The sequence below is a fragment of the Callospermophilus lateralis genome, chromosome 3, assembly GCF_048772815.1.
Source record: "Callospermophilus lateralis isolate mCalLat2 chromosome 3, mCalLat2.hap1, whole genome shotgun sequence".
Taxonomy (NCBI): domain Eukaryota; kingdom Metazoa; phylum Chordata; class Mammalia; order Rodentia; family Sciuridae; genus Callospermophilus; species Callospermophilus lateralis.
This window is the reverse complement of record NC_135307.1, coordinates 10739751-10767699: the sequence shown is the minus strand read 5'-3', so window position 1 is coordinate 10767699 and position 27949 is coordinate 10739751. Positions and strand designations below refer to the sequence as shown.

Genomic DNA, 27949 nt, shown 5'->3' with positions numbered 1-27949 from the left:
GTGCGTGTCCTAGCTGGGTTGAGTTTCCTACGGTCGCTCTAATAGTACCATAGCCTAGGAGGCTTGAAGAACAGAAACCTGCTGCCTAACAGTGTGAAGGGCAGAAGTCCAAAACCACGGTGTGGGTGGGGTCACGCTCACTGCAGGTTCCAGGGAAGGAGCCTCCGTTGCCTTTTCCTGGTTCATGGCAGGGGCCCCTGTCCTTGGTGGTCCTTGGCTTGTGCGTGCATATCCCGGCCCAGCCCCGATCGTCACACGTGCCGGCCTACGACTCTGTGTCCAGCTCTCCCTCTCCTTTCTCCTGTGAAGACACCATCATTGGATGTAGGGCCCACCCTAGTCCAGGTGAGCTCATTGTGACTTGATTACATCTGCAAAGGTACTGTTTCCATGTGGGGTCACAGGTGCCAGTCACTAGGACTTGAACATCTTTTGGGGAGACCCTGTTCAACTTGTTACGTGGAGAGACTGCTGGGGGGCCCTAGTGGGCCCTCAGCCAGAAGGTTCTCTGAGTAGTCCGTGCTGTCCCAGCCACACAGGCTTCCTGTCCCCTGCTCAGGTCACTTAGTTCAGCTTTGGGTGGGCCTGTGTCCCCGTGCTCTGCCAGCATGGGCATGAGTCTGTGCTGCCGACTGGGAGCCCATGGGAACAGGTTGTGCTGCTTTGGCATCTGCTCGGGATGCTGCCAACGCCTGGGCACAGTGAGTGGGTGGCAGCTTGGACTCTGTGTGTACTGAGAAGCAGGGCCACCCCCGCCTGCATGTGTCCCCTTCCTGGGGGCCTCTGGCTGCACCTGGTGTGTTTTCAAGTCAAGGTATGGCTTGGACCTCAGGTGGCCAAGGGGCCGCTGTGTCTGGGGAAGCATCCGGAGCTCAGGTGGACAGCAGATCGGCTTCTTGCCCACCAGGAGCCAAGCGTTGCTGGCGCAGGGCCGTCTGGCTGAGTCTGTTTCCCTCAGCCCGGTGGGAGGCATGTGGGGGTTTTCATGTGTCTGCAGCTGGGGGACTCAGTGAGCGTCCCTTGGGCGAGTCTTTTTGCTCTCTGAGCACCATGCAGGGCTGCTGTGGCATTCAATGAGATGACGCCTATTAAAACAGTGCCCTGATAAATGCCAGCTGCCTGCACTGGAACCTGGGGGGTGCTTGGCCGAGGAGCAGAGTCCGAGATGGCACCTCCCTCTGTCTGCTGCAGGGTGGTGCTCCGTGGCCCCCATGGAGCTGCTCACAGGAACAGGTGGTGGACCTGGACAAGGAGGGGTTCCTGAAGGAAACGTCTTGCCCTTACCAATGCGTGCCTGAAGGGGCATTGTGTTCCCCATCCCTCCAGGCCGAGGTGATAGTGGCCACGTGGTGGGGAGGTTTCTCGCTCAACACCAGAGAGAGGGAACAGGGGCCCTCTGGAATCTGGTGATGGTTTTATGCTGAGGACTAGAGGAAACCTAAGAGGGTGGTGAAAAGGGGAAAGGAACCATCCCATGGGTAGCGTGCGAGGCAGCCTGGGTCACCCGTATGTGGAGGACAGGAATCCAAGGTTTTAGGACACAGGAGCCTGGAGCAACCTGGCCCCAAAAATACTGACTCCCCGGCTCTTAAGGAAAAGTTTTCTGCAAAGTGGATCCAGGGCAGCATGACCAGCTACTCTTCTCAGTTCTGAGGGCTTGAGTCGGTCCTCACTTCCTATGTGTGACTTTGATTCCCAAAGCTGCCTGATGACCCCTGAGGGCTTTGGCTGCTCCTGAAAGACCACAGGATTTACCCAGCACTCAGCACACGGCCGGGGGTATAGTAGTGCTCAGGTTACAATAACAGAGGAGCCCTGGTGCCCAGGACAGCTTGCTTAAGCACTGGGGAGTTCTCAGCAGAGCTGCACAGTCCTACTGAGGACAGTTTTAAATGCTGGTGTCTGGGCCCCTCACTATGTTATGCTGCGGCAGGTCTGAGGTGGGGTCTGGGCACCAGTTTCTTTGAAAGCTCCCCATGGATGCTGCACCCCAGGTTAGGTTCCCCTCCAGCTCCAGGGTGTGGCTGCCTTGTGTGGGCCCTTGTCCTTCTCTATTGAGTCTGTTTCACCATTTGCAAATGACCTGAGGCTGGACCCTGTGGCGTGAGTAGGTAGTGGTCCCAGTGAGTTCCAGGCACCCAGGGACACCTGGCTGCTGGCGAGTGCAAGTGGCATGCTGGTTTTGCTCTGAGGGAAGAGAGGCGGCAGCTGCTGATGAGATGGCGTGAGCTGGGTTGGCCCTGGGCCAGGTAAGCGCTTCAGGTCCAGAGGGGTGTTGACAGTGTTTGCAAGAATGCATCTTCTCCGTGTAGGTTTCCTTTGGGTGAAAAATGCCATTTTGTCATAAATTCCTCTCCTTGAGAAGAGCCAGCGCAGTGGTGTTAATGAGCTCTCACTGAACACACACTATGTGCCGCATCTGTGCAAGGGCTTGGGGACCCTAAATGAGTTCTACAAATTAGATGAAGTCATGCCCTGTTGGAGCCCATGTTGGAGTCATGCCCTGTTGGTCCCCCTCCCCAGCGCCATAACAGGAAAAGGGCCGCCAGGGAGAGGTTGGTCCCTGACAATCAGGGCTTCAGAGCCTGTGTGCAGCATGGTGTGCAGGGGCCCCTGGCAACCGTCATGCTCATGGGAACATTTTATTTTCTTGTTCCCAGTTGACTGAGATTTGGAACCAGGCCAGTGCCCTGCTGCTGGTGAAGAGCCCTGGGTCTGTAGATTGTTGGGTTTCTACGTAAAGCAGAAAGTCCACAAGGCCGTGCCTGAGAGAGTAAGCCTCCCAGCAAGTTGACCTGCTTCCCTTCGTTCATTGCAGAGCTTCAGAGATTTCAACTGAGGTGCCTGCCAGCCGCACAGCAACGTCAGAGGGGATGTGGTGACGTGCTGGGGAGGTATCAATAGCTGTAGTTACAGGAAGGGTGGCATGCAGAGACTGTAGGGTCCTCGGTCACAGCAGCATTTGCCAGCACATGCACTGGAGCAGTGCCATTGACTGGGGTTCACCCTGCTGCATGTGTCTGCAGAGCACCTCGGCTCTCTGGCGCTGAATTTCAGCCAGGGGCACCCATAGGGCCCAGGCAGGAGTAGGCCTGACAGCCAGAATCTGGAGATGGGTGACAGATGCCATGTGAGAAGTAAGTCAGGAAGCACAGCACCCAGAGAAAGGTGTCCTGGGAGGGGCCAGCTGAGCTGCTCTTGGAGGAGGAGTAGCCACGAGCCATGTGAAGTCCAGGCAGCAGGAACAGGTTCGTATCTGAGCCTGGGAGGAGAGCATGAGGGAGGCCTGCTGGGCTTAGCCCAGGCCAGTGGGAAGGTTGGAGGCCAGATCAGAGGCCAGTGCAGGGTGGAGACCAGATGGGGCCAAGACACACATGTCGGCATGCAGCTCAGTGTCCTCACAGCACATTAAGTAAAGCACGCCGGGCGCACGTACGAGCGTGGGTGCGAGTGTCAGGAGATGGAGAGCTGTAGAACAGGGCAAGCCAACACCCAGGCACCCGGATGGTCAGGTTGTCTGTGCCTTCCAAGGTGGTACATAATGATTCCAGGTCCCAGGGGTCAGCCCCCTCGGGCATCACAGTTCACTACACTCACAACCTTCCTACAAAGTGGGAATTGGCCCTTGCTCCAGAGGCCTGCCAGGGTGCCACCGGGAGCCCCAGGGCCTCTGATCTTCCTGGCATGGTTTTCTGGCACCTTCTCTCACTGCTAGCGCCCTGAGCGCCAGACCTTCAGAGCTTCTTTCAGGTCAATTTCTCCTTCCTTTGAGCAACAGCAGGTGCTCTTTCCTCCCTGGAACTGTCTCCTGCTTCCGCTCCTCCTTCCAACCTTCTCTCTGACCTCAGGTTCTCTCGGTGCAGCCATTGCTCCTGCACTTCTGGGCCTCTGCGGCACACAGTGCCTGTCCATCAGAGTGTCCACCTCAAAGTCCCTTGCTAAGTTCCTTGTGGGCCCTACACACCTGTTGAATTCCCAGCACCTAGCAGGTACCTAGCACTCTGGCACTTGCTAAAATATTTGTCAAATAAATCAGTGAATCACTGAGAGAGCTCAAGCTCAGGGAGGTTGAGAGACGTTCCTGAGGTCACGCTGCCAGTGAGTGGCAGTGTCAGCGGTCAGTCTCCTATGTGGCTGCACACCTGCTGCCCCTACCTGCAACATCAGCTTCTGCCTCCCAAGCCAAAATGGGAATTCTGAAGCAGCAGCATTAAAAAGAGGCTGGTCTTCCAGCAGAAGGGCCCTGGAGTGAGCCAGGCAGCACGTCAGGACTCAGGGTTCATCAGGCTTCTTGGGGAAACTGAGGCAGAATCCCAGAAACAGAGATTGAGCTGGCCCAGCTAAGGGAGGGATGTGTGCAAGCACCCCCTGTGCCCAAGAACACCTGGTCTGTCGCAGCGGGAATCTTTGCAGCCTACCTCTGGGGATAGGACGAGGTACCTTCTGTCCTGTTTGCCTCATAATGTAGCCGGGGCTTCTGTGAAAGGGCCAGGGTCAAGCCAGGGGTCGCACCATGCCCTCCCAAACCCTAGAGGCCATTGCCCCATACACAAGTAGAAAACCTCGGCCACCTTTGCTGTCTCTTTCTAGAGCAGCGACTTAGGTCCTGCTTGCAGGTGAGTTGAGGATAGTGCCCAGGCTCCCCATAGGTGCATGCACTTACTTTCTGTTTGCAAAAAAATAACACTTTGCAATGTTGACATTGTAGATATCACATGCTGATATGTGGAGCCCGTTACAGTTTACAAACAGTGCCAAGGGCAGGATCTCTTTCTAGGCCTCTCTCTGGGAACCTTTCTCTCCTCAGCCCTCCTTCCACATTTTCCAGGCCACTCAGTTCCCAGAGCAAGCTCCCCTGCCCTGTTTAGCCATCACTAAAATAGTACCTTTCAGATTATTCCTTGATGCAAGTTATTTATTCATTTATCTATGTATTCTGAGACAAGGTCTCATTATGTTGCTCAGGCTGGCCTCCAATTCCTGGGCTCAAATGATCCTCCTGCCTCAGCCTCCCAAGTAGCTGGGACTGCAGGCACACATACACCACTGCATTCATTCCTTCAAATGGCTCTGCCGGACTTAATATTTAAAATTCCCTCTTAATTAATACATACATTTATAACCAATCAAATTGGACTGGCAGGCATATGATAAAATCTCTTATAGATGTGAGATGCTTGCTTTATTCCCGGCAATTCATGGGGATATTCTTTATATTAATTCATTTAATCCTCACCATGACCGTGTCTTCATTCTGCACGCTCCAGGAATCACATCCACACGGTGGACAGATCCCCTTTTGGCCCCACACTGCCCTCTCCCCTCCTCCGCTCTTCTCTGTGTTTATAAAGTGCTTCTGTCAGTGACTTCTAGTCTTGAAGTGCGAGCCTTTCTCCATCAGGACTTCCCCGTGTTGGGAGAGGAGGTGGTCACTGCTCTGTTGTCTTTCCTGCCTTTCTTCTCAGCTTTGGTGTCACTGCCCTGCTGCCTTGGGGTTGATGCCGCGCAGAGGTCATTACCACTTACTTCTGTTCCTGCGTTCTCTGCAGTATGTGCTGTCCACAGCTGGACTCTGGAACTTGAAACGGCAGGGGACATTGACAGTGTCACTGCTGTAAGAGAAGCATCTAGTGCTGGCTTAAGCCACAGGCTGGGTGACAGGTCCTTCTTGGAGATCAGCATCAGAACCCCTGGAGGGCTCAGAGCAGAGTGGCCTGGGACCTTCTCTCTGCTCACACTCAGTGCCTTAGTATCATGCCCTATTGTAGTCGGCCTCGGCTTCGGATGGTGACTTTCTTGTGCAGGGCTCTCCCCTGGGACATCCAGTGGCCTTTCTGGTTTCTTCTGGTGGCACTTGCCTTTTCCTTCCCCCGTGTCCTGCGGAGCCCTGGGACCTCCTCCCCTCTAGGAGGCGCTCTCTCCCTCCACCAGGCCTCGGCCTCCCCCCAGCCTCCTGCCCAGGGCTCCCCTTGCATTCCCATTCCTGTTCCCTGTGGGTGGGTGGATCTCACTGCCCCACTGACTCCCTCGGGAAAGGTGTGTGGACCAGGAAACCTCTGAATGAGTCTATTTTATTTCCAGAATTGTGAAAACTCAAGCTTTCCTCGTTGCTGGGGAGAGCTCTGATTCTTGTCTTTGCAGATTACCTATTTTCCTTTTTCTTTCCTAGAAGATCTTAGGGATCCCCCTCCATCGTTCACATTCTTATGCTGCCTGAGAATAATCTTCAGGGTGGGTCTTTATTCCTTGATTTTTCTGGGTGCACAGTGGATCCCTTACTCTGAAAAACTGTCTTTTGCTCTGGGAGATCCTTATGCATTTGATTTTTCTTAACCCCCCGCCCCCATTCTCCGTTTCTGAACCTAAACCTTCCAGGATAAATCTCTATGTGTCTATGTACATTTTTCTTTTTTTCTTACCTTTGAACTCTTCATTCTATATTTTATTGACTTCATTTTCAGTCTCTCTCTCTTTTTTTTTCTTTTGAGCACAGTGTTGGCATTGGTATTTTTAACTTCTGAGAGCTTTGTCTTGTCCCCTGATCGCCTCTTTTCCTAGAATCTATTTTTGCTTTATGGCTACAAATACACTGCATAGTGAAATATTAATTGGTGTTGTGTTTGCTTTAGTCTATGAATTATTTCTGTCTCCTCGGAGGTCAGTTTTGTGTTTATTTTAATCTTTTTCTTCATGCTCCTCATCTCCTGTGTACCTGCTCACCCCAGGCTGAGAAAAGTCTACCAACTGTGGTGAGTTTCTTCTTTGGCCAATGAATACAGTCAGCCCCCATATCCATAGGTTCTGTATCTACAGGTCAATTCAACTGTGGATCAGGTTCGCTGTGGTAGGGCTTACGATGGTTGTGTCTACAGTGAGCAAGAACCAAGTTTTTTTCCTTGCCATTATTCCTTAAATGATACAGTATAACAATGATTTATATAGCACTTACACCACATTAGGTATTACAAGTAACCTAGAGATGAGTTAAAGTATGTGGTAGATGTGTATAGGTTCTGAGTAAGTATTATTCCATTTTATCTAGGAGATTCTGAGAATCTGTTTTAGTCAGTTTTTTCATCATGGTGACCAAAAGACTTGACAGGAACAACGTAGAGGAAGAAAAGTTATTGATCTGTCTCACAGTTTCAGAACTGTCAGTCACAGATGGCCAACTCTACTATTCTGGGCCAGAGGAGAGGCAAAGCATTACAGTAGAAGAGTGTGGAGGAGGCAAACAGTTGAGGACATGCATATCCCCAATGACCCACCTGCTCCAGCCACATCCTACCTACCTGTAGTGAACACCCAGTTAATCCATTTAAGTGGATTAATGTACTGATTAAGTCCAGGCTCTCATAACCCAATCGGTTCACCTCTTAACTTTCCAACACGCGAGCTCTTGGAGAACACCTCATGTCCAACCTGTAACACACCTGTGGGTCTGGGTGTCTGCAGAGGCCCTGGAACCCTCCCCCTATAGACTCAGAAAAGGCTGAAAAGATTGGGTAACTGACCACGATCAAGGAGGTGGAAACGCATAGCTGAAAACCAGACCTTCTCATTTGTAGTTTGCTTCTCTTTTCCCAAATGATTTGATGGATCTCGCCTAGAGTTAAGGCCCAGAACTTGTTCCACCTTGCTGTCTGTGTGAAGACTGGTGTTCCCTGCTGGTAGGGCTTGTGCGGCAAGTTTGGCATTCCCAGCTCCGTCTCGGCTGCCCCAGCAGGAGGTGTGCCAGAGTTCTGCAGAGTCTCCTGAGGAGACTCAGGAGACCGTTGACCCCTCCTGGATGTGGTTTTCTTTTCACCGGCCCAATGTGCTTTGCTCAAGGCAAGACCTCAGAATCCACCCAGGTGTCCCACCAGTAACTGGGGCTTCTCTCTCTCTGAACAGGAGACTCTCTACTCTGGGGTGCCACATGGGACCTCAGCATGCCTGCTGGCTGCTCGTGGGGCAGCACCCACTGGAGGGACTCCTGGGACCTAGGGCTTGCTTAGGAGTCCCCATCTCCTGTGGGAAGACTTCCGGGGCGGGGGCTATAACTGCAGGCAGCACCCATGTCTTAATCTATGTAGGTTCCTGTGACAAAATACCATAACTGGGTGTGTGGGTGGGGTGCTTATAAACAGAAACTTGTTTCTCGCAGTTCTGGAGGCTGGAATCCAGGATCAGGCTATCCGCAGAACTGGCATCCGGTGAGGGCCCGTTTCCTAATTCAGACAGCACCCCTAGCCGTGGGCTCAAAGGGTGGATGGTGGTGAGTCTTCCTGAGGCCTCTTTTATGAGGGCACCCATCCTGTTCATGAGCCCCCTCGTGACTTTAACCACGTCTCACGGATGCCTTCCCTGACACCATCATCTGGGGGGTGTGGATTCCAACATATGGATATCCAGGGGACATAGCATTTAGACCTCAGAAGTGGGGAACTAGGAAATGTGCTTAACTATCAACCTTAGGCATGTCTCCTAACCTTCGCTCTTTCTAACCTCACTGTCTGCTCCAGAGAACTTTCTCCCCTGGAGGATTCTGGCGAACAGACAGCAACCATAAAGTCATCTGAAGGAAGTTGCTGAGTTCTGCAGTGTGGGGAGCTCCTCAGATCACACAGGACCGGGGACTGAGCCATGTCCTGGGGGGCTTTATTTTTTCCTTTTATTTATTTTTTTCATGTATTCAGCAGATGTGTCTGAATCTTCCTGTGAGCATAAAACTGCTTAGACAGAGGGTGAGGAGAAGGCAGCAGCAGTTGCTTAGTCTCTGCCCTCTGGGGCCCTAAAGCGTGGAGGAAATGGCCATGTAAAGGCTGAGGCCAAGTGAGGCTCCATGCTGGGTGCATAGTAGGTCTCCCTCCAGGACAACTCACACCACTTATGACAAGGTGACCCATGATTCCAGGCAGCCTCCGAGTGATCCTTTTGGAGGGCAGGCTGTGCTGGATTTCAAACTGCTGTTGGCATTAATAGCTCAGAACCAAAGGAGGGAGGGAGCGTGCCCTCAGGTTGGGGAAACCGCTTGACCCAAATCTTCATTTTATGCACAGGCAAACGAGGTTAAAATATGGCCATTTATGTGTGACCAGACAAGACGGAAGACATCTGATGTTTTAGGTGCTTTTTGCTTTTTACTTATTCATTTGCCTTATTTCCGAGTGTGTTTCCCCCAGCTCTTTTTATTTCCAGGAATCATTCTTTGTCTCTTTGGTTTTCTAACTGGATGCTTGGGATGGGAGGAGACATCCAGAATCAGCTTCAGGGGGAAGGGGCTTAGCCAAGTTACAGAGTGGTGTTGTTGGGCGCGACCTAAGACCTTGCCGTCCTCCAGAGCCCATGGGAGCTGCCCTGGGGGCTGGCGACTCCTGCAGCCCCTGTGGCACTGAGACAGGATGCCAGCAGCCTTGGGGTGAGAGCATTGGGGGCTGGAGGGAGGACTCAGTGAGGGGTCAGACTGGAAAAGCTTTAGTGTTTCTCTTCCCTCCCTGAGAGTCAGGGCCAGGACACTGTGCACTCAGGGACCCTCGTGGATGCCAGGATAGGATGTCTAGGGGGAGGGTCAAGGGAGAGAGTAGGAGAGCGCCTTGTGCAAGTGCAGCACAGGGGTTGACCCGGGGTTGAGGACCCTGACATCTGGACAGATCACTCAGCCCCAGGGAGCCACACTTTGCTCTTCTGGAAAACAGACACATTTTCATGTGTTCAAGCACAACTTACTGAGCCCCTCCAGTGTGCTTGATGTTGCTCTTGGCACTGGGACAGCATCGAGGAGCAAGATTGCCATCAGGAAGCCCATCTTCAAAGTGCAGGGAGAGGTGAAAAAAATAACTTACTTTTGAGTGGTGATCAGCACTTGGAAGAAATGAAGTAGGATGTGGGTGGAGAGGGAGAGGCGTGGGAGACCGGTGGGAAAGTGTGGGCAAGGTGTCTTCCAAGCCAGGATGCAGCAAGGGCAAAGGCCCTGGGGTCATCTTTTTCAAAAAAGACCAAGGGCACTGGCGGAGCTGGTATAGGAATGGCTGAGAGGGGAGTAGGAGGTTTGGGTGGGTAGGCAGGGGTGGCTCCACGTGTATTTTTTCTGCGATGGTGCTTATAACCCAATCCTTTTCCCACCTTATTAGTTCTGGACAAATATTGGATCAAATTTGTATGCCTGACTCTTCTCTGCACATCAGTAGCAGCTTCTTCAAAAAGTTGTCACTCAGGAGTTGAGAAGTGTGCTATTTCTGGCCTGGACAAGAACAGTCAGAGGGATTCATAGGCAAAGATGAGATTTTGTATCTCAGGAGATGTAGAAGCCCCCAGCTTCCTGGCTGTGTCAGAAACATCATATTAAAATGCCAATGCTCACGAGTAAGTGAAATGTTGGGAGGAACAGCCCACGACAGAGAAATATTCATGAAACACAGGCTGCTGACCCGCAGCCAGCTTGGCCAAGCCGCGTGCTCAGCAAGACCCCAGCGCTAGGAAATCTCAACCACAGAGCCTCTGCTGTGCCTTTAGCTCTGCCTGGGTCTCCCCAGGGGCATTCAGAAATGGGAACTCTCCAGTACCAGGTAATGAGGAGATGGAGTAGCACCACCTGGCCACGTCCCTTCCAAGTTCTGTTAGGACCTCTCCATATGGACCTTGGGGACAGAGAGCTGAGGCTGTGGCCCCTCCATTTTGCTAAGACTAAGAGGTCTTCAATTCCTTGCACACCCTTCAGCTTCTATTTCTGATCTGAACAGACTCCAAGTTGAATTTCCTCATTATCCTTTCCTTTATGGGACTTTTGGGGGGAAAACGAGAAATAGTAAGGTGTGGCCACGGAGAGGGAAGGAGGAGAATGCGGCGGCCACCGTGATTGTCATCTTGTATCCAGGCAGCAGTGATGGGTAGGGCACTTCAGAGCCAGGCTCAGCGCCAGGCTGTGTGGGTCTGAATGGCAGCTTTCATGCCCTGTCAGCTGCAGGGCCAGCTGCGAGACCTGGGACGGCCACCCTCCTCCTCACTGGCTTCCCCTCCCTCGTTTATAAAACATGCTGATAGCACTGCTCCAACCTCAGTCCTTGTAAGGATGGAAGCCCTTAGTGGATATGAAGCCCCTGGGAGGTGCTCAGCATGGGATGGGGTGAGGGCGGAGCACTGTTAAGGGTGCCCATGGAGCTCAGGAATCAGGAAGTGAGAGGAGACAAAGTCAGCGTAGCCAAGTGGGATTGTTCTTATTAGGGAAAACCAAACCCAGAGACCTGCAAGTCCCTCTGTTCTGCAGAGCTCCGAACTGAGGGCATAAGGCTCTCCCAATGAATGCTCTCCCCCAACACACACACACACACACACACACACACACACACACACACACACACACAAGCTTGGAGCACAAATCACAAACGCAGCAAGCAGGCTCTGTGTCCTGCTCACACAGTTCTCACTCAATTGCCCAGAGAATTATTCTCCTACCTTGCAGGTGAGGAAGTGGATGTTCATCATCTTTAGCACTCCCCAAGAAGGCTCCATCTGCCTCTTTATCAAGGTCCTGCTGCTGCTTGAAGAAGAAACCCCCTTCCTTAGGGGTTGCAGACAGAGCTTTTTAGCTTTTTAGCCAAGGTCCTCATCACCCACTGCTCCCATCCTCCGGCTCTGCTGGTTGTCTGAATGGGCTGGGGCCTTCTCTCTGGGTCTTCCATTGTGGTCTGAGCTTGGGGCTGGGGCTGGAGCCAGTGAAGGCTCCTTCACAGCAAATCTGGCACTGGGCTGGGCCACCTGGCACCCCAGGACTGTTGGGCATCTCCAAGCAGGCAGTCTCAGGGGAGCTGCACACGACGGCAGCCAGCTTGCCCAGAGGGGCTTTACCAGACACAGGAAGGGAAAGATACTGTCTCTAAGATGGGGCCTGGAAACCTGCACAAGCTCATGCCCACTGGAAGCTGTCACCAAGGGGAGGGGAAGGGAAGGTCTAAGGGCCTGTGGCCATCTGTGATTCCCTGAGGCTGGCCAGGACGGATTTTGCAGACCCTGGGGGTCAAATGCATTTGACAGTTCACTCCACATAATGTGGGTCTGCTGCACCCTCCTACTAGGTTCAGGCCCTGCCGGATGCTGCTAGAGACAAGCCTTTGGGGGAGGGGGGCTGTGGCCTGGGGGGGTGCTGAGTCCTGGATGGGGGCTGTGGCCTGGGGACTAAGGTCTGAGTGGGGGCTGAGGCCTGGGTGGGGGCTGTGGCCCAGGTGGGGGGGCTGAGGCCCAGGTGGGGGGCTGAGGCCCTGGTAGGGGGGCTGAGGCCCAAATCGGGGGCTGAGACCTGGGTGGGGGGCTGAGGCCAGACACACCTCTTTGGGGAGCTGGGGAAGTCAGTCTGGCAGACAGGGTATGCCCCAGGTGGGGGCTAAGGCCTGGGTGGGGCCTGAGGCCAGACACACCTCTTTGGGGAGCTGGGGAAGTCAGTCTGGCAGACAGGGTACAGCCCAGCAAGCAGCAGACGTATGGGGTCTATGAGGACACCATGTAGTGGGGACAGAGGAAGGGGACAGGGATGGGAAAGGAGAGGTGGGTACAGGCAGGACTCAGGGAGGCCACCAGCCAAACCCTGGGTCGCAGGAACAGAGCTGCAGCCAGCAGGCAGGCTTGTGAGCAAGATACTTGACGTTGGAGGATGGGGACAGGCATGAATGTTGTCAGCCCAGGGTCACCAAGCAGGTGCTTGGAACAGGTGCGAAGCCCGAGGCCTGATCCTAAAAACCTTGGTATCCATTCTGAAATTTGGGGCCTGGGGTAACTGGAACCAAGACCCTTGAGGCTCAGCCCCAGAGAGATGGTGGAGCAGCCTCTAGACCTCGGGTTCCAACTGATTGTGAAACAGGGCTGCAGGGTCTGCAGAGAGCGGCAGGGGTGGCTGGGAGTCTACAGGCCAAGGTCCCCTCAGCGCTGGGCTCCAGGTAGTGAAGGACTGACTGACAGCCAATTACAGAGGCCAGACCCTCCCATTCAAGGTCCCGGAAGCGCTAGCTCAGTTCCAAGACTCCTTAGCATGCGTCCCACCCCTCGGCATGGAGGATTTACACGCAGCACGTTGAAGTAGGGCCTTGCAAAGGCCCTGGTGGTCTGGAGTAAGTCTTTGTGAAATACTTGAATGTGGGATTCGAACACCAGCCCTTTTGGGGGGTGGTGGCTGACTTGAACTTATAGAAACGCTGCAGGAGTGGTGAAGTTCTCTCACCCTGCTTCCCCTCCGGTTAGCGCTTCATGTAACCCTGGTACCTCAGCACACACTGGAGGCCACCGTCCTGCAAACCTGTCAACTAGTGCAGACCTTATTCAGATGGGACCAGTTTCCCACTCACGCCTTTTCCCGCCACGGGACCCGACCCAGGGTCCGCGTTCCTTAGTCTCCTCCAATCTGGGACAGTCCCTCTGTCTTTGTCTTTCATGACCTTGCCCAGGGTCCCTCTGCTTGGGTTGTCTGATGTCTTGTCAGGACTGGACTGCAGGTGAGCATGTGGGGACAGAGTCCCCCAGAGGGCCTGCCGTGGCCTCTTGGTGTCACACATAGGGTTGGTGGTGCCGCGTGCCATCGCTGGAGATGTTGATAACCGTCTTGGAGGGGACACTTGGATCCATGTGAATCCTGTTTCTCCTCAAACTCGCATTGTTGGTTTAGCCTCCTCTGGTGTTGACTTGGTGGTGATTTTTCTATTTCCCTCATTTCTTCAGCAATCGGGATTAATTAATTGGGATTCTACTATGGGAAAGAGTGGGCCCTCCGCCCTGTTCATTTATTTCTGTGGTTATTTATATCAGCAAAGACCGAGTTAGGATCCAGCACGGCGGTTCTTCGCTCTCCTGTCCCCATGGCTCCGGCTGTGGCCACCAGGGGCTGCTTCAGGTTCGCGCCGGGCTCCAGCCAGCCCTTCCACCCCCATCTTCTCCTTAGCAGCTCCTTGCTTTCCAGCATCACAAGATTTTCAAGGCTCATCTTGTATTTTTCCCTCTTCAACCCTGGAATCCACCACTTCTCCCAGGAGCGCGGGTTCCTTTCACTGGAGAAGGGAATATCAGAGCCAGTGCGAGGGTGCCCGGTGCTCACACTGCCACAGCGCTGTCATTGCTGCTGGCTTCCAGGGGTCAGAGCTGGGAGTTACGGATCCCAGCGTTTGGATCAATGAGGAGCCACACATGTGATTGATGGCACGACCAAAGCTTGTGTCGCCTCGCAATGTCATAGCCATTTAGCCTGTGGAAGGTCACTCTGTGACGGCTGCACAGCAGTGAAAGTGCCTAGCAAATCCTCCTCACGCCTAAGCCTGTGTGGCACTGCACCAACACAGACGCACGTGCTCACCTGTGCCCCTGCCTCCCCAATGCAGGTAGACATCCTGAGTGAATGTTGGTGTCTCCGCCTCCAGGCCAACAGAGGAAGCCTCCTTCCTTTTCCTTCTCTGCAATTTCCTTCTCCAACAGGGAGAAGCCCAGCATTGTTAGCTGACACCTGTTATTTAATTCTAGAACTCACCAGGGTAGCCTCAGGTGAGCTCACCTGTGCCCCTGTGAGAGTCGCATTCACCCAGCAGACGGCAGCAAGGCCCGTGTGCACCTGTTCTATTCTGTCTGGACACCATCCACCCAAGACAGTGACCAGAGTTTCTTGGTGGGTCTTGTCCTTCCGCGCCCCTGCAGTGTGGGTGTCATTGACACGTCCTGCTGGGCTGCTTGCTCATGCTTAGGTTCCAGCGGGAGCTCACTCACGTCTCGGCTGGTGTTCACTGGTTCCTGGGTGGGAGGTCTATGAAGAGCGAGTGAAAGATTTCCATGCCTTCTCAGAAGACAGACTCGAGGAGGGCAGTGTCATTCCCTCGTTGTCCCTGCCACCCCATCCTGTCCCCCTTCTCCCCACCCCTTTCCCACTCACCTCCTCTGGGTAATCAGTCTCATATTTCTAGCTTGTCCTGATAGGTTGCTGCCTATCAGAGAAGCAGTGTCTCCTCCTGGCCCTGGGGTTTACAGTTGGATTTTCTGCACTAATGAGAAGATTGTGTGCATTTTTAGAGCTCCTGTCTTTGTTTCTGTTTTCTTATTCAGTGCTGAGCCCTCGCAGAGCTGAGCGGTGCACCACCACTGAGCTCCCACGGGCTGCACCTCCAGCCCTTCTCCCACGGAGTGTGGTACTAGTGACTCTCGTGCCCTGCTTTCTTACCCGAGGGTAGCTGTGTGTCCTGAGGTCTCTCCAGGTCAGTCCCTAGAGCTCTTCCCCTCCCCCACTTACATCCGCACCAGCCCCGGTGGCCTGCGGTCAGGCCGGAGTGGGCTCCTCTCCTCCATCTGGCATTGACGTTGCTCTGGGGCTTTGCGCTGCAGAGGATGCCGCAGTGAACACACCTGCATGTGCCATTTCCTCCCACTGGACGTTATCTGCCGGCAGAGTCCAGGGCCAGTGGACAGATGGGAAGGATGGTGTGGTGCTCATGGGGTTCCGTCAAGCTCCGCCAACTTCCCCCAGGCAGCTCTGCTGTGGGTTGTTGGAAACACCCGTTTCTTATTGAAAGTCAGCGGAGGCACAGGGACAAGGTGGGAACGCTGCTGCTCTGAGGGGGCCCTCTCCAGGTCCACCAGGCAGCGACCCGTCAGGCCAAGCCTTCTGTCCCTTAGGATCTCGGCAGGACAGATGCTGGCTCCTCCCCGACAGCTGCCTCATCAGGCCCTTTACAGCCTCATCAAGAAGCTGGGACTGCGCTGATGTTAGCTCCCTCTCTGGGCGAGAAAGCTGTCGGGCGGAGACGTTAAGAGACTTGCCCAGGTTCACATGGTTAATGAGGATCACGAGAGTCGTGAACTCAGTTTTCTGATGGTGGGCTGTTCCTGTCTCTCCGCTCCACTGTTGGAGCGGGAAGGCCTGCCACTCCCCCAGCTGGAGTCTCACGAGTCTGCGAGTCTCTGATGAGGACCAGGAGGCGTCGGCTCACCGCTGGAACCCCAGCTCCTCTCCCGACTTCCTGCTGGTCCTGGGGACTGGGGTGGAGTCTGCTTGTTGGCAAGTGGGGTCCACGGCCCAGTGGAAGCAGCCGGCGGCAGGGTAGCATCGCCATCAGGGGGGGACAGTACCACTGGCTTGGGTCTCATGTCCACTCTTCGTTTAGGAATCCTTGCCTCAAAGCTGCTGGTGACAAAGTTTCCCCTGGAAGTCTACTTCAATAAAATGAACTTCTCTCGTGGCTAAAAAAATGTGCTGGGGGGCAGCAAAGGCCATGTGGATTACTTCACCCTTGAGCGGTACAGGGAGCTCTTCCTTCTCTTTGTAGCAGTGTTTAAACCTTCTTCACTCAACACACAGTCAACTAACTCTCCTTTTTATCAGACTTCAAGGTGAGAAAGAAAATAAGCCCACCAAGGGCAGGCCCTGGACATTTTCATGTGACCAGCTCTGTATGCAGGGGCGGATGGAGCCCAGGCAGACCTGCCAGCCTGCCCCCCTCTTCTGCTGACTCCTGGCCCAGGGTCTCTGCGTGACTTGGGCCTGTATACTCATTTGTAGACAGTGAGAGTGGGAGGACGTCAGAGGTAGTCAGAGTAGGGGACAGCTCTTCTCTTCGACTCTGGGGACACATGCACACACACTCAACTGGGCCAACCCGCCCTCTCTGGCTGGCTCCTGCCTGGTGACTCAGGTTCTCCTCTCTCTCTTTACAGTGGCATCCATCTGGCTGGGCTGGGCTAGACTGTCCCCATCACCCATTTCATCTGCTTCCTGTGCTCTCCCTCCTCTAACCTGCAAAGTGGTCTCCCCAGGCTCCCTTGAGTTCCTTGTATCCATCCCACCATCTGTCCATCCACCTACCCACCTATCTATCAGTCCACCCACCCTTCCACCCTCCTATCTGACCATCTGTCCACCCGTCGGCTCCTTCACCCTCTCAGTACCCTGACACCATGGCTGCTCCAGACCAGTTTCAGGGGTTGGAGGACATGAAGATGAACCAGGTCCAGTCTTGTCCCTCGCAAAGAACTCACGGGTTAGTAGGAAAGGACTCAAATAAAGGGGTGTTTGCAGACTAGGGCAGGAAATGCTAGGATGCTGCTGAAGAAGAGGTCCCTGGATGTGCCACCAGCAGATGAGTCTCAGAGGGTAACAGCAGTCCCGCAAGCCAGGAAGAGTGTGCAGGCAAGTGCCCCAAGGAGAGAGGGAAGTGCCCAGGCCTCCCAGGGCAGGCAGGAGATGGGCAGTGTCTGGGGGAGCATGAGCTGCTGAGTTCACACCCTGCTCGGTGTTTGGTGAGTCTTTAAGTTGCTGCTGTATTCCCATCACCAGGGACCCGGCTGCCATCTCCCTTGAGCAGCTGTGTAATGACACCCAAGCCTTTCTGCGGCCACCTGAGCTGTGCAGGACCCATGAAAAGTAATGTATGCATTGGAAAACTCTTGCCCAGCCCCTGCTGGAGACTTACCTGGGCACCAGGAGCCTGTGGCCTGGACAGAAGCTCCCACTCATTTCCCAGAAGCCCAGAAGGTGGCAAGTAGGATCTCATTGTGCAGAACTGGCAGAGTGTGAGGCCACCCCATCCAGACACTTCACCCTGCAGAGCAAGTCAGCAACTTTTACTTACTATGGTTTGATTTTAGAAGCGAATTGAGTTTTAAAAATTTATTATGAAGTCTCTCATGCATACAAAAGAATAGAATGCGTGTGACTGAGAAAATAAATAGGAAGTGAACGTCCGTGTACCCACTGCCTGTGCTGAATAGAGGCCAGCCTTGCTTCATGTGGCTTACAAGTTCTGATCCCTGCTACCTCCTCCTCAGCCACCTGACTGTGATACTCCATGGCCCGGATGTAGGTGCTGTGACATCCTGCACATCGCTGTCCTTTGCATCTGCCTGGCTTCAACCTCGGTCCTTTCTCTTCCACCCACCGAGCTAGTCCCCCTCGCCTTTTCTGTCTCAGCCCAGGCCTCCTGTCTTCTAGGGATGGTTCCCTGCGTGTTGTCCTGGCAGGTCAGACATCCCAGCCTGGGTTCCTGCAGTGTCCTGCTCACTGCTTTCGTGGATGGAGCCCTGTATTCGCTTTCCCCTCAAGTCCTTGTCTTTCATTTGCATATGCCATCGTCTTGTGGGGGGCTTGGCTCCTGTGGTGCTCAGAGAGCATCCATCTGGGGCGCGGGCCTCAGTTGTCCAGGAGCTGCTCTGTTTGGGGAGGCCACGGAGGTCTCCTCTTGGAGGAAAAGTTATGCTTCCTCGAGACTCCAACGTCATCCACTGGGTTTGTCGAGCAGCTATTCTGACTTCAAGGCAGGAGCTTGTCCTTGTAAATGGGATCAGCGTGAACCCGCTTCACCCCCAATATGAAAATGTTCTCAAGATGGAGAAGCACTTGGAATTGCAATTGAGCTGAACTGCCGCAGAGCCGGCAGCGGCAGGCAACGGGAGACTCGGATGGAACGGCTCCTCCCTCCTGTTCTTGAACCGGTGGGACCTTTCAACACCTTGGGGAGCAAAGACAGAGTTCCAAGATGAGCATTATTTTGATAAAACAACTTTTCATTAGAAAATATGACACTGAGACCAGCTCCCATCCAGCCTGATCAGGGCTGCTACGTGAGAGAAAGGCCAGCAGACCCCTGTCGTCTGTCGTTTTTGCACACAGCTGCGACCTGCTTTGGGTTCACGTCCAGCATCTCCAGCCAACAGACTGACACAAAGGTCTCTCCCTGTGTGCCAGCACCCCAAGCCTGTTCTCCTCACTGGTAGGAGGGCTCCTCAGGATACAGGAAAACAGAGTCTTCAGGGTTTCATTTTCTTACATATTGATTGCTTTGAATGTGACAAAAGTAAAATAACATCATCAACCATGCTGTAGAAAGTTTCTGGGTTTTCCCCCAAGCCCTTTCTTCCCTATACAAGTAAGGTGTTAAAATACGACTTACAGTGTGAGTGGCCTGCATGTCCATGTGCTGTCCCCCCAGCCCATAGGCATAGCCACCTGCCCTTCGCACATAGGCTTTGTTTCCGTCGTTTTTGTTTTTGTTTTTCCTGCTGTGTGACGTATCAGGGAGTGGTAATCCTATGATTTTTTTTTTTTTTTTTTGATCTCAGTTTACTAGTGACAACTGAGCGGTTCGTGAGGGACGATCCCTGTTTCTTTGATTCTTAGTAAAGCAGCTCTGAGAAACTGATGTAAAGAAGAGATAAAGAGTTAACTCCACAATCGAGTAGAGGGGGCAGAGCACCGGGGCCAGTGTGGACTCCTATGACTGGATAGCTCTCAGCCATGTCCTCTCCGTCAGGGTCACTAACCTGGTGGACCTGAGTCCCAACCTGGCTTCCTGACATCCTTGGAGAAAGGATGGATAAGTGCAGGTAGGAGAAGGTAAACAGTACCAGAATGGTAGCACTGGAAGAGTGCCAGTTAATGAGCTAGTATTAAGCTGGAAACCTAATAAAAAACTGGGAAAAGGGTCATTTAGACAACACAGAGGGTGTGAGCATCCCAAGTGTGGACCATCTGAAACCAAGAGGAGCGTGACCATATAGGAAGGCAGAACCATCTGGGCAGATGATCTCTCCAGGGTGGGATGGTGGGCAGAAGTCAGCACTTGGAAATGGAATGCGAATGTGCCGTCCTGCTTTGGGGTGCAGAACTCGCACCTCCCACTACAGGAAGGGAACACGGCACTGTGGCTTTGTGATATCATGAGTCCAAGTAGGTGTGGTTCTGAGCAGCATTAATGGTTGCACATCCAGAAGAAAGGAAGAGAGAGGATCCTGCCTGATTTGGGCTGGACAAATCTTTCCTTATGCATGCAGTGTATTAGGATGGGCTTTCCCAGGTGAGGGATCCTGCGTAGGAGGGACTCCTGGACAAGTAGGGAGTGGGGCATACTTAGCTGGAAAATGAAGGGCTCCTAGGGCCATGAGAAGGACCTTCCTCCACCACCATCACCACCACCACCACCATCATCATCATCATCATCATCTCCACCCCCATCATCTAATTCCAGCAGCTGCCATTCCCTGAGCCAGGCCATGTGCACCCATTAACTTGAAGACCACAAGCTAAGTATTGCCCCCACATTGTAGATGAGGAAACTGAGGTTCAGAGGGACGAAGCATCCTACTCAGATGGCACAGCTGGTAAACCACGGAGACAAGTTTGGGTCCCAGACATTATTGTAAGACAGATTGTTCATTTCCCCAAGATAAATTTTTCAGAAAGCTTGAGATGTTGCCTTTTGGAAGATAATGAGAATTTGTTTTTATTTTCAGTTCCTAGTTTTAGAAATATTTCCAGTGGGTGCAAGCTGTGGTGAGGATATTTTGTTCTAAAGGAAAGGGCTTTCCTGACGGAGCTGCCCGCAGATGGAATGAGCTGTTCAGGCAGGTGGTAGATTCCAGAATGATGAGAAGTGTCCAGAAGGCTCCGTCAGCACTTAGTGAGCTTCTTGTAGGGAGATGAATGATTCCTTCAAATATCAAACAAGGAATCAAACCAATAAATGTGGATACGCCTTCTGCGGGAGTAAGTCCTTTGGTTTCCTGTGGCAGACATTGATAACCATCGGGTTTCAACGGCCTTAGGCAGGGACCTTATTTTCATAGCAGGGCTACGGGGTAGTTCGTGGGCAGGAGGCAGCCGTGAACAAGCTTTAATAAGGGGGAAAGACAGTGGGGCTCGTGCCTGGGCACCCTGGCTAGGATGAATCAGCATTCACAATTCCCTATCGTGTGTCATCATCCCCAGGACTGAGCCCCGGGGCACGCCTGATGAGCTTAGCAGGATCCAGGGCCGTGTCCTTGGTGCTGTGACTGACGGCATCCATTGGCAAGAGTAATTTTCCAGAGGAAAATTGGGACACTGATAGCAAAGGAGGGCACGGGCACTGGGCCGGTGAGTGCACAGCACCCTCTGCGCCTGTAAGCCTGATGGCCGTGGTTCCCGGGGGCCCACAGGACGCTGCAGTCTGGGCATGCAAGCCCCCCCCCGCCCAGCGCTGTCTTCTGTGCGCTCTCATTTCCCCCAAGACCAACCTTGTAATCAGGCAAACCACTAAAAACTCCCGAGTGTGCTTCTTGGGAGACCAGCTTGCAGAGGTTTGGGCTTCACCTTGGCACGTCAGGGGTGCAGAAGGGGCGCTCTGCCTCTGCTGAGGGGTGGCCCTCCTCCTGGTTACAATGCAGGGCTTCTTTTGGCAGTTAGCGAGCGAAACACTAAATACGCCAGTGCCAAGAACCCTGTTGTTGTTTTTAAAATTGCTTCTACTAAGTAGCTTTTTGTTTTTATTGCCAGTTTTGTTTTATTAATAAATTAAGCAGTCATTTGATTGTTATAATCATTAATGCATTTACTGATTTGTTAATTATCATAGAGATAAAAAAGGAGCCTATTTCAAAAATACAAGAGAGAAAACTAGCACCCCCAGCTTAAAAAACTACCAGCTTAAAAAACACTCCCAGTGCCTTCGAGGTTCCGGAGCACCCCCACCCCATCCACTCGATGGGAGCCGCGACCCTGGCTTTTGGGTTTCTCCTGTTTTCTTTGCAGCTTCATCAGCTCAAACACACTGTGGCTTTCTGTAGGAATAGAAGCACCTTTCAGTGGTCTGCAGCCCGTCTTTCCCCGTCAGCCCTGTGTCTGCGATTCACCCCGGCCCTGGTGCCACCCAGGGCTTCACGCCTTCTCCCCAGTCTATGTCGTTCGAGCATGAAAATATGCGACAGTGGACCCAGAACACTGAAGGCCAGTGCGTGGGTCCAGCAGTTTGCTCCTGCTGTCACTGCTGCCCAGGAGCGCTCGTCCACAGGCCGGTGCTCACTGCAGATGTGTGCAGGGTGTGTATTAGAGGCAATGGCTGGGCCACCAGGTACTGAGTGTGCTCAGCCTTACCAGGTCATGCCATCCAGGCTTCCCAAGTGACAGTCCAGCTGGTCCCCCTGCCCCGGGGATCCCAGAGCCCTGTTGCTTTATCATCCTTTGTCAGTGTTTCGCCGTTTTTTTGAAATTTGGGTTCTTCCCTTCTGGTGGTGGTTCATTGTCTTTTAGTTTCCGTTTCTCTGATGGGTGAAGTTTAGCTTCTTTTAAAAAACATTTTTCATTCTAATTTGTTATATATGACAGCAGAATGCATCACAATTCACATTACACATATAGAGCACATTTTTTCATCTCCCTGGTTGTACACAAAATATATTCACACCATTCGTGTCTTCAAACATGTACTTCGGGCAATGATATCCATCACATTCCACCATCTTTTTTTATCCCCATGTCCCCTCTCTCCCCCTCCCACCCCTTTGCTCTATCTAGAGTTCATCTAATCTTCCCATGCTCCCCCTCCCAACCCCACTATGAATCAGCCTTCTCATATCAGAGAAAACATTCATCATTTGGTTTTTTGGGATTGGCTAACTTCACTTAGCATTATCTTCTCCAACTCCATCCATTTACCTGCAAATGCCATGATTTTATTCTCTTTTAATGCTGAGTAATGTTCCATTGTGTATATATACCAGAGGTTTAGCTTCTATATGGCTGTTTAGTCCTTGGAAAAGTGCCAGGAAGCCGAATACATGGCTTACATCTTTAATCCCAGTGGCTCAGGAGGCTGAGTCAGGAGGATCACAAGTTCAAACCCAGCCTCAGCAATAGCGAAGTGCTAAGCAACTCATTGAGACCCTGTCTCCAAATAAAATACAAAATAAGGCTGGGGATGTGGCTCAGTGATCAAGTGCCCCTGAGTTAATTCCCAGTGCAAAAAAAAAAAAAAAAAAAAGACAAAGAATATCACATATCTCTATCATACAGTTATCTCTAGACCATTTATAAATGTATGTATAATCTTATGTCCCAGTTTGTGGCTTAATACTTCACTTTTATGATATTGTTTATAAACATATTAAACTTAGTATTATTGAATTGATAGTAGTCTTCCATTTTCTGTATTATTACAATATTCTTCGCTACCCCCAAGGTATTCATCTCTATCATCTGTAAAAGTTTTTAAGTTTTCTCTTTCTGCAATTGTGTATAATCCTTCTGGAATTGATTTGACTTCATTTACTTGTTATATTGACACTGAATTACTCCAGTATGTTAATCAAAGGACCCTTGTTTCCCCATTGACCAGCCGTGTCCAGGTCAGTATGTGTGCATAGTTCTGCTTTATTCAGCCTATTTGTCTAAGACTTGTGTAAAGATTCTTGCTCTCTTACAAAATCTCCCTACCTTATTCTTTAGTAAATATGTTGGCTGTTGTTATCCCTTGCACTTTGATAATACATTTTAGAAGGTACTTGTCAAATATCACCAAAAAATTTGTAGGAACTTTTACTGGAACTACAATGAATCTATAAACCACTTCAGGAAAAACTAAAGTTTTTAGGATATTGACTCTTGCCTTCCATGAAGATGGTATATCTTCCTTTTTATGTAGGTCTACTTTTATATCTTTCAGTACAATCTTATAATATTCCTTATACTTTACACATTCTTGTTAGATTTATTTCCAGGCACTTTATAGTTCCAATACCTTTGCAAATGCTATCTTTTAACAATCATCATCGTCATTGAGTCGTAATTCACAGGCCAAAAAATTCACCCATTTAAAGTGTAGAGTTCGATCATAGCATATTCACAAAGTTGTGTAACCATCACCAAAAAAATATAAGTGCAGAACACTTTCCTCACTCAAAAAACAAACAAATAAACCTTTTGCAGACATGCCCCACTCACCCCACTCATCCCTCCACCCAACGGTCGAGTGAGAGTGTGAATAAAGGAATTTATACTCTTGTAAGCTTTGCGACGGACGTTGCCTGGCCTTTGGTCTTTGTTTAACGATTTTGTTGTCTTCCCCTCTGTTGCTGTTTCCTCCCTGGTCTTCAGGCTACTCTCCCAGCCTGTCCCCTCCATCCCTGTCCATCCTCTGGGCCTTACCCACATGTCTGTTGCTACCCACTTCCCTCAGCCACTCCCCACCTGAAAGCCAGGATGATGACCTGAGCAACTCAGAAGCCAGCTTCTGGGCTGTGGCTCTCCTGTGAGTTGGAGAAGGCCTCTTCCAGGCCTCTGGTCTCCTGCAGAGGACTCAGAATGTAAACACAGCTGACCTGATTATCCCCGCCACTTCCTCCTGCATCAGAGTTATCTCAGGTTAATTCAGGGAAGAAGCTAAATTAAGCCTTGAAACCTAGCAGCCTCTGTGACAGGCACTTTGTTGTGCTTGAGTGACTGCCATGATGGGTCTTTGGTTATAAGGGCAGCACTAATTGCATCTCTTAAAGACTGACCTTGGCCATCTATTCCCTGCCCTGCAGAGATGGGGAGATGCCAGAGACCTTATAGTGCCTACTGCTCATTCAGCACAGCCTCCCAGGAGCCTGCTCCATGCTAGACCAAAGAGGAGGGCACTCAAAGGCTCCCCCCCCCCCAGGACTCAGTCTTTCTAAGACGGCAGATAAGAAGCAAGAGACCCTGATAAGGAGGGGACTGGTGTTTGGAGAGATTTCCCTTTGGGGCAGAAGAGGGAATCAGCTTCGGGGGTACTTTATACCTTTTTATGACTTTGTGCATAGTCTGGACCATAGAATCACCAAATCAAGGGCGGGAAGCATTGATCAGTCCCACATTTATCCACAAACAGGTGCCACTAAACTGAAAAACTGTTTACTAGGCAGTAGTAGAGCACTTGCCTGGCATGTACAAGGCCCTGGGTTCATCCCCAACACCACCAAAAAAAAAAAAGTCAAATTGTTTAGCAGTATCCACTAAAGTCAAACATATGTGTGCTGTATGTCCCAGCCCTTCCTCTGGGTATACAAAGCTCATGGGAAATTGCACACATTTAAATTTTACATCAAAAGAAGCAGGAACTCTGTGCTTTAGACTCTAGTTGAAGTGTGCATGCTGCAGTATTTAAAGGGAAGGGTAACAGTATCTGCAGTTTACTTTGAAATGCACCAAAAAAGAAGGTGGATGGATTGAGGAGGGGAGGGTGAGTGACTAAGCAAGTACAGCCCATAACACCCAAGAGGTGGAAGCAGCGGAGCTGGGGGCGGGGTGAGTGGGTGGACACTGTGTCAAAAAAATCTTTACATAAACTCTTGGGTAAATGTATACCTGTGTTTGCCAGAGACGCGCACAGACTGACGCGCACAGAATGTGCACAGCAGCATTATTCGGTAGTCCCAAACTTGAGGCATCCCAGATGCCCATCAACAGTAGACTAGATACGTGAACGGTGAGTGTCTCCATACAGTGAAATACTGTTCATAAAGGAGAAGGAGTGCACGCAGCTCCACACAGACAGGAAGGTGAGTCTTACAAAATAGCGTTGGGGGAAAGAAGTCAGGTTCGTCAAGGAACATACTATGCAATTCCATTTACATAAAATTCAAAGCCAGGCACAACTATCCTATGGTGTTAGAAGGCGTGTGATGGTTTCAGGAGAAGAGTGAATACGGGACTGGGTGGGGCAGCACAGGAGGCCCCTGGGTGCTAACCAGCTCTGTTTCTTGATCCTAGAGCTAAACTCATGTATCACACTCGTCTGTGTTCATGATGCCTGGCAAAAACTATTCAAAGGGAGGAAAGAAAAGAGAGAGAGAACCAAATAGAGGCTTATCTTAGCTGACCGGCGAGAACAGCAAGCCACTCAGAGCCTGTCTAGCAAACTCAAATTGTGAAGGACGGGAAACTTGCCTTGGGGACACTCACTCGCTCACCAATGTGCACTTCATCTGCGCAGCTCCTCTAGGCTTCTTGGCATGCGTGCGTCCATACAGATGTCTGTCCACGTGGGCGGTGTTCCAGATCCTGAGCCTTGGGCAAGGCCTGGTCCAGCCCTCTCAGGGTTTGTGTGCACAGTGGGAGGAGCCTGAGATGCTTCATTTGTCAGCCACAGGCTCGCATTCCTAGGTTCTCATTGCACCCTTCCTGGATATGTTCCCCTGAGATGTCATTCACCCCTGCACCGTCAGGAGTCTCCAGACACACAGAACCAGGAGGAGATATATATGTGTGTTTGAGTGTGTGAATGCGTCTCTATGTGTGTGCGGTTGTGTGAAGGGCATGTGTTATAAGCAATTGACTCGTGATTTGGAAGAGCAGCAAGCCCTCACATCTGCAGGCTAAGTCAGCTGCAGGAATCCCAGAAGGGTCAATGGTGTAGTTCCTTCCAGATCCTTCCAGTTTGAAGGTCTGCAGGCTCAGGACCCAGGAAGAGCTGACGGAAATTCAAAAGTTCAAGTCCAAAGACAGGAAAAAGCAGATGTCCCAGCTTAAAAGGAGCCAGGCAGGGGAATTCTCTTACTCAGGGGCATGTCCACCTTCGCTGTCTGCTTTTCCCAGCCCATCCACTCAATCTCATCCAGAAACATCCTCACACACACCCAGAGAGAATAATGTTTGACCACATATCTGGGCACCCTGTGGTCCAGTCTGGTTGTCACATAAAACTGACCACATCCCAGCCCTACAGGATGAAAAGCCCCTGAGTATACAGAGTCAGAGGAAATGCAGCCCAGGGCCCCAGTGTGTCCACATCCCATCCCTTAAGGTACTTTTTAATATGGTTTGCACTAGTAATTGATAGGGAAAGAGGTTCCAGCTGCCTGCCACGCAGCCTGGATGGCCACCTTAACTGCCCTGAAAAATAAAAAATAATTGTGGTGATTGCAAAATATATCAGAGACATAAGAGAAAAGCCAAAGCATGCTGGCAATTTAAAGAATGATGATAAAAAGAAGCATCCAATTCCTCATACCCAGCTTAGCCAATGACCACTGGTTTGAAGGCCACTGGTGTCCCCAGAGCACCCCTGTGCTTCTGCCTGGAGGAAGCTGCTCTCCTGGGCTTTGTGTTCATTAGTTTTTTAATTTTTATAAAAGTCCACGTCTATACCAGCGTGCTCTTTGGTCTTGCCTGTGTTGAGCGTTTATGAATTGAATCAGGTTGTGCTGGGCTGTGCTTTTGCCCCCTGGTGTCTGGGCTTCGTCCGCTGTCCTGGGTGGCCGTCTGGCTGTTGTGGATAGTCCCTGTGGTCAAACCTCCATGTGGTCTTCTGCTTACCTCTGAGTGCACCTCTGGGCAGCTCCCAGCCCTCTGCTATGGCACATGAGGCTGGGAGGAGCATTCCTGGCCGTGTCTCCAGGTGTGCAAAAGCAAGGCCACCTCCCAGGTGGACAGTTGGGAGAGCAGGTGTAGAACCTGCATCTCTTCACCTCTCGGGAGAGCCTGCACACTTCCCACATGGTACCAACAGAGGGTCCCACCAGAGGCCGTGACAGCCTCTCCTGGAGCTGCCCCTTCTGTGTTGCCCCTGGGCCTCTAACAGCCTCTCTGGGCCCGTGGATCACTTCCCCTGGGTCCTGCCTGCCCCTGCCCTTACCATGCTAGCATTTCAGAATGGGTGACAGTGACACTCTGCACCCTTCCTGAGCATGCAAGACGGCACACTCCACAGGTATGACACAGCATGTGAGAGTGTGTGACCTTCTCGCCATCGTGGGGGAAACTCCTGAGTGTTCGCATGACTGCTGGGTAGCTGCTGGTTTTCTGTGTCCAGGGAAATGGGAAAACAAGCTCCACAGAGTCACACAGTGTCAGGACATCGCCCCCAGGTCCATAAGCCATGTTCCTCTGACTCTTGGTGGCCAAGAGCGCAGTCTCCAGGCTGGGCTCAGCCTGTGTGCCATCTGTCACCCCACCCTGGGTCTAGCCGCAGCCTGAGCTTGCCAGCCCTGCATCCCACCCAGCCACATGGAGGGTGCTGGGAATGATAACCTGTGTGCTGCCTTTTCCCACGTACAGGTTAGCCTGACGCGGAAGATAAAGACATTTGCAACCAAGATGGTAATCACCAGTGGAAATGACGAGGACAAAGGAGGCCAAGAAAAAGAGAGTAAAGAGGAAAGTGTCCTGGCCATGCTGGGCATCATTGGGACCATCCTGAACCTCATCGTCATCATCTTCGTGTACATTTACACCACCCTGTGA

General features: G+C 51.8%; 1 protein-coding gene across 2 annotated transcripts; it reads left to right on the top strand.

Annotated features, from left to right (window-relative positions):
* The first annotated feature begins 295 nt into the window (after positions 1–295).
* On the top strand, positions 296–27949 carry Tunar (transmembrane neural differentiation associated intracellular calcium regulator). 2 transcript variants are annotated; one of them, XM_076847985.2, is made up of 2 exons: positions 296–345; positions 27764–27949. In XM_076847985.2, exon 2 carries the CDS (start codon positions 27803–27805, stop codon positions 27947–27949), a length of 147 nt encoding a protein of 48 aa, XP_076704100.2. In that variant the 5' UTR covers positions 296–345; positions 27764–27802. The 2 variants fall into 2 exon arrangements, with proteins under 2 accessions (XP_076704100.2, XP_076704101.1); XM_076847986.1 differs by lacking the exon at positions 296–345 and adding an exon at positions 2706–2773.

What these genes read in the sequence shown, in the direction of transcription:
- Tunar (XM_076847985.2), top strand. Translation starts at nt 27,803, where the DNA reads ATGGTAATCACCAGTGGAAATGACGAGGACAAAGGAGGCCAAGAAAAA.